At 35.1% G+C, this 6,018-nt stretch overlaps 1 protein-coding gene across 1 annotated transcript; it reads right to left on the bottom strand.

The window, feature by feature from the left end:
- Window positions 1–2,039: 2,039 nt before the first annotated feature.
- On the bottom strand, window positions 2,040–3,455 carry LOC116118269 (probable WRKY transcription factor 65). Its single transcript, XM_031404240.1, has 3 exons — window positions 3,244–3,455; window positions 2,976–3,113; window positions 2,040–2,712 (listed from the first exon to the last, which is right to left on the bottom strand). The coding sequence occupies exons 1-3, from the start codon at window positions 3,330–3,332 to the stop codon at window positions 2,145–2,147; spliced, it is 795 nt and encodes a 264-aa protein (XP_031260100.1). The 5' UTR covers window positions 3,333–3,455; the 3' UTR covers window positions 2,040–2,144.
- Window positions 3,456–6,018: the final 2,563 nt, after the last annotated feature.

Below are 6,018 nucleotides of genomic sequence, written 5' to 3'. Positions count from 1 at the left end.
AAATTATAATTTTGATTTCTTAGGCTTCGTTTGGCTCAAGTTTGGGAATACTACTTTTAGTATTCCCAATAAAGTTAAACAGTAAAATGCCCAAAAACTCACAATATTATCCAATATCATTCAACTTTTTTTAAACTTCATAAATTTGTTAATTTAATTAAATACCCCTAAATATTTTTTTTCAAAATTGCAAAAACACCCCTAAACCCACATTATATCAGATTTCGGCCACCACTGTCGGAAGTTGGCCAGAATCTGGTAAGATGGCACACTACCGGTTGGATCTTGCCGGTAGTGCGCCAATCTAGCCTTTTCCGACCAGATCCACGGTGGATCTGGCCGGAAAAGGCCAGATCTTTTGCCGTAACCAGTCGTCAACGACGGCCAACATATGGTCATCGTTGACCATCAACGACGGCTGTATCTTTGGCCATCATTGACGAAGATTTACGGCCAGATCTGGTCGTCAATGGCCAGATCTAGTCGTAGATGTGGCCTTTGTCAATGGATCTGGCAGGAAAAGGCCATATCGGCGCACGACCGGCAAGATCCAGTCGGTCATGCACCGATACGACAACTCCGGCCACCCTTCGACGGTGGTGGTCGGCTGTCCGTATTTGATGGGTGGGTTGGGAGTGTTTTTGTTAACTTTTAATGTTTTATTATAAGGGTGTTTTGTAAAAAAACAAACATAGGGGGTATTTTATTAATTTGTAAATCCTACATCGTAATACCCGTCCAATTCAACTTTTTTTTGACTTTTTTCAAAAAACTTTTCCCAAAAACGTAAAAATGTGAACCAAATGGAGCCTTATTTTTTAATTCATGTTTTAGTAGTACAGTATTAAGATTTCAATTCATATTTTAGTAGTATTAGGATTTCAATTCAACGTTTCAATTGCCTACTTTTGAAATGGATAGAAGATCGTGTCTTGAAACTAGCAAAGATAAGTGTCATTGATGGAATTATAAATGTGGTTGATGCATGGTCAATTGATGTGAAGCCACAAACAATTGTCAATGGTTTTAAGCATTGCAAAATTAGGACCCTCGATTTCGATGAATGCAAGTTACAAATGAAGTGGACAAGAAAAATAAAAGTCATTGTAAAATTGAGTGATTAGATTCGATAACTTCACTACACTAATCAAATGGATATTAATGTCTTCCTCGACCTTCCAAATGAGCAACAAATCATGTATGTTTTAACCGAAGAAGAAATCATTGCTATAATTAGACAAGAAGATAAAGGAAATAATCATAAAGATGATAGTACAGAAATACAAAAAGTTTCATGTTATGTAACTCTAAACATGCTTGGGAAACTAAAAATATTTTGGCTTTAACAAGAAGGTGTCCATGTTAGCAAGTTATTACATACTAGCAAGGTAAAAGATGTGGTAACAACTCTAAAATATAAATCATTGTCTCAAANGATTATCTTTATGGTTTGGAGTCTCGTGTCAATATTTGCCCTTATAAAGGATTCCAGCTTAGTAGTAGACGGATTCTATTAACGCCTAAATCCTAAATCATTCCCCCACCCAAAAAAAAAAGAAAAAACAAAAGAAACTGATAAATATCTAGAAGACAGATTTAGGAACTTTACCGGTATTTCTCAATCATACCCTCAAAAGAAAAAGAAAAAGAAAAAAATTCAAAAATTGTCCACAATCAGAACATCCCATCAGCCGAATCAATCACTAAAAAGAAAATTGAGAAAAATGAAACCCACTCAAAAGGGCAAAAAAGGCCCTCGTGTATCATAAAGATATAAGTGCACCCACTCGTGAACCTCGTGCCATCTTTAATGATAATTATAATCTAAAGAAACAACCACCCACAAAAGAATCCACCACCAAAATGTGTGTGCATGTGTGTATGTAACTTGGTGGATTTCTCATCTACCAAAAGCATTTATCTCGATCTCCCAGAAAACCAAAACCCAAAAAAAAGACATCTACCCACTAACTCCCTTTCATGGCAAAGAGTTGCAACTTTCTTATTTTGTGAACCCACAGATAGAAAAACTAGAAAAATGCTAAGTAAAACTGATAGTAGTGGGCATCCCATATATCAACATTTTAATTACAATTTCGCTAAGGCTGCAAACACTTAAAAAAAAAAAAAAAAAAACACTTGGATCACGAAGGGACAACAGGAATCCTTTCATCGAAAAGATTGCTTCTCATGAAGCTACTGAAAACTGAAGATGTGGGCAGTTCTTCCAGCTCGTCAAAGAAGTCATTTTCTTCTGATTTGGGTGTTGAAAATTTCATGAGATTTGGATAAGAGAGGGGCTCTTCATCCAAGAGAAGGCTCAGTGTGTCATGATCTTTTTCTAGATTCTCTGTGAAAGGGTCTTCTTGGTTAATCATAATGTCTTGGGGACAGCTTATTGGGGATTGCAAATAATGAAATTGATCTTCACTTACATCTTCATCAATGGTTGTCACAGTGACCGTGGGTTGATTCTGTGTCTCTTCCTTTTCCTCTTGTGGTTGTTCTTGTTTTGGGGTAGTTGGGTGATCCTCACTCTCTTGGATTTCGGGTTCCTTAAATTGCTGGGTCAAATTGATACTGTGAACATCAGGACATGGATGGTTATGGGAAGAGGTATAGGTGATAATAAGCATTGAAGCATCTGTTCTGCATCTCTCTACTTGTTTCTTGGCTGAGCATCCTTTTGATGTGCTGCACTTATAGTACCCCCTGCATGCCATGGATGTCCCTAAAAACTTCAAATTTCTTCTTATGGAGAGGGATAACTGAAGGACTAATTCTTTTGAACACTGGTTAAATTTAATTCAAGGCATATCTTTCCCGGTAGTCATTTTATTCAATTTCAAAGACATAATATGAGTTTAACACAAATGAAATTGGCTCTGTTGGAGAATTTTTAAAGATTAAAGACCTGAGATCATCAAGATCTAGTAAGCTTTTAAACCAGGAAATTGAAGAGAAAGAAAGTAAACCTTGGATAAGGAGAACCTTTAATTGGTTTCTGTCCATACTTCCTCCAAGACCAAAAATCTGAAGGTGGACCTTCATTCTTTAGCTTGCCAGCATTTTCTCCAGTTTTCACTCTAACAACAGTCTTCTCAACCACCTTCCTAAAACACTCCACAAAAAATTCAATGTTAAAGAAATATAATAACTTTTAACTGAATTAGCTCCTTAGAACACAAGAACTTGAAGGGAAAAGACAAAAAGTCAAAAATAAAAAGAGTTATAACAACCCACCTTCTTTTGGAAGCCTGAGTTTCAGTTTCTGATTTGAGTTCAGACTCAGTAACCTCTGTGTCCAATTTGGGAGGGAGAGAACCGTCCATAGTTAACTGCTAGCTTCTTTCTATGCTATGCCAGAAAGGAAAACTTTAGAGGAGATCAATTTGCAGATATTACTCCGCAAAGGGGAAAATAACCAAAAGAAATGATCAGGATGAAAGGTGAAGCTCTTAGTTAATCAAGAGAGAGAAGAAAGAAAAGAAATAAGATATACAAAAGATGACAAATCCAACAAGTGGCCTTTCTCTCTTTCTTTTCACACATTAAATATAAAGCAATGAACAAACAACTACAATATGTACATATCACCATCGAGCTCTCATCTCACCCCACCATGCAATAAAATAATCCACCCACACAGTTGCAAATATAAATGTGAAGATATTTGATTTAATGATAAAACATGTTATGGTTTCTTGCGCCAGTTGATTGGCTGGGAAAACTGTGGGACATGCTTTATGTCCACAACTCATTTTAATGTTGCCATGTGGACATTGTTATGGCGAATATGCCAACTCCACCATTCCAAACACTGAACCTACACTGCACTTGGCACGCGTGTCGCGTGTTAAAAAAAAAAAAAAATACAAAACTAACCCAACCTATAATCCAACCAAAAAATTGATTAATCCAAAAATGATTTGGTTGCGGTTTAAGAAATTCTAAAAACCAGATTTTTGATTCGAAGAAAAATTAAAATTAGTTAACTGAAACTAGTTTTTTATACTGGTGTATAAAAAATAATATATATATACTATATATTAAATAAAATAATAATAATTTAAACTAAATCTCTAAAAAAATTGTTAATAGTAGTCAATGAATATGCATGAATGTTTAATTTTTATTTGGATATGTATTGTTTATGTTTACAATTTAATTTAGAAAAAAAAATTTAAAAAAAAAAGTTTTATCCAATAAAAAAGGGGAAACCGGTTCAAAATCGATTAACCGTCTTAAAAAAAGCAGTTAACTGGTTTTTCGATTAACCAAAAAACCAGTTTTCTCCCCAAACTCTTTTGGTTTTGGTTTGAGAATTTTCCCAAACCGAAAAACCTGTTCGGTTCAGAAAAATTGATTAACCGATTCGGTTAAACGCTTTTGAACACCCCTAACACTTGGATTTACTCATCCAACCTCTATTAACTTCAACACTAAACTATTATAACTTAGGGTTAAGGGAAAGTCCAACCCAACAGACCGGTTTGATAGGTGAGAGAGTTCATAGGCTTAAGTATTACACTTAGTGGGTGTGAGATCCTGATGTGGAATCCTAACATTGCATCCCCCTCCAAGAGCCGAAGTTCACGAGAACTTTCACTCTATCAACACTGACCCGATGGTAGCCATTTTCCCCTTTAGGCGGCTTCATTCACCTATTAGTTATTTGATGCAGCACTCTCTCCTATGGAGAGCAAATTGCACCTTAATTTAGTCTATAGGTAGCCCTTTCCGTAACTCAACTCTCAACGAAAAGCACCAATGTTAGAACTTAAACCTAAGGGAGAACCCAACCCAAAAGACCGGTCTGATAGGCGAGAGAGTCCATAGGCTTAAGTACCACACTTGTGGGTGTGAGATTTGATGTGATCCAAACATAAACCTTTCATGTTTCTATTTCTTTTTACATGTGATGTTTGATTAAAATATTTATTAGTTTTTACCATTGAGGAAGATTTTTAAAATATATATACATAGAGAGAGAGGTTATTTTGAGGGCTACCATCATTCTCCTCCCTCAGGTTTCCAATTAACTCAATTACCTCCCCTGGACTGCGTTTTCAAACGGTCAATAATGTTGACCTAGGGTTACATGCATAATTTTATACCCATCATATAAACAAAGATACACAACTATTTTGAAGTAAAAACCTCTTCTTCTTTTTTTCTCCGTCCCTGTACACTATCTTTCCTTCTTTGTTCCTCTCGTTTTCTCGCTCTCTCTACATGCTTTCTTTCTTCTTTGTCACTCTTTGTTTATTCTCTATATCTACAGTTTCTTTCATATCTGTCTCTATGAAGAAAAAATAGGTTTTTTGCTTCAAATCTTGATACCTATTTCTTCTCTATCAAATGCACTTGTTTGTACTATTTTCTTCAATTGTTGGAATGGTGACAGGACTGGGTTTAAAATAGAGAAAGGTGGTGTCCAAGTTTCCGTGGTGGTTAGCGACGACGATAAGTAGCAATTGTAGTGATCCTGATTTATTTGGGTTATCTTGATTTGTATGTAGCTGTTAGTTATTACTTATTATTGGTGGTGGTGGACTAGGGATTTCGATTTCCTTTCGTTATTTTTGAATGTTGAGGATGCTGGCTGGATGTGTGGGTTTAATTGTATTTTACTTTTTTATATCTATGGTTATTTTATTCGAGAATTTTAATATGATTCGATCGTTTTAATTCTGAGAATAAGCCGATATTTTCTTATTTATTAGAGATAAAAAGAATATTTGGATATTTGGCTTGAAAAAGGCATTTATTATTTTTTCTTTGAAATGATATAGGCTGCGTTTGGTTCAGTATTATTATTCATATTCTGGACCGGATTTTTCAAATAATGTTTGTTTTATTATTTGCACAATCCAATCTGCAAAATATTTTTTCTGACAGTTTTCTGACTTTTTTTTTTTACCGTTGGCTTTTATTTTTCTCAGCTTTCTTCATTATTCTTCATTGACATTTCCCACTTTTTTTTTTACCATTGGCTTTTATTTTTCTCAGCTTTCT

This window comes from Pistacia vera, unplaced genomic scaffold, assembly GCF_008641045.1.
Source record: "Pistacia vera cultivar Batoury unplaced genomic scaffold, PisVer_v2 Contig84, whole genome shotgun sequence".
NCBI lineage: Eukaryota > Viridiplantae > Streptophyta > Magnoliopsida > Sapindales > Anacardiaceae > Pistacia > Pistacia vera.
Note: the sequence above shows the minus strand (reverse complement) of the source record. Positions and strands in the feature narration are given on the sequence as shown.

Coding starts and splice junctions, on each gene's coding strand:
- LOC116118269 (XM_031404240.1), bottom strand. CDS start 3,332: ATGGACGGTTCTCTCCCTCCCAAATTGGACACAGAGGTTACTGAGTCT. Junction 3,114..3,243: donor ACTCAGGCTTCCAAAAGAAG/GTGGGTTGTTAT, acceptor GGAGTGTTTTAG/GAAGGTGGTTGAGAAGACTG. Junction 2,713..2,975: donor AAAGGTTCTCCTTATCCAAG/GTTTACTTTCTT, acceptor CATGGCATGCAG/GGGGTACTATAAGTGCAGCA.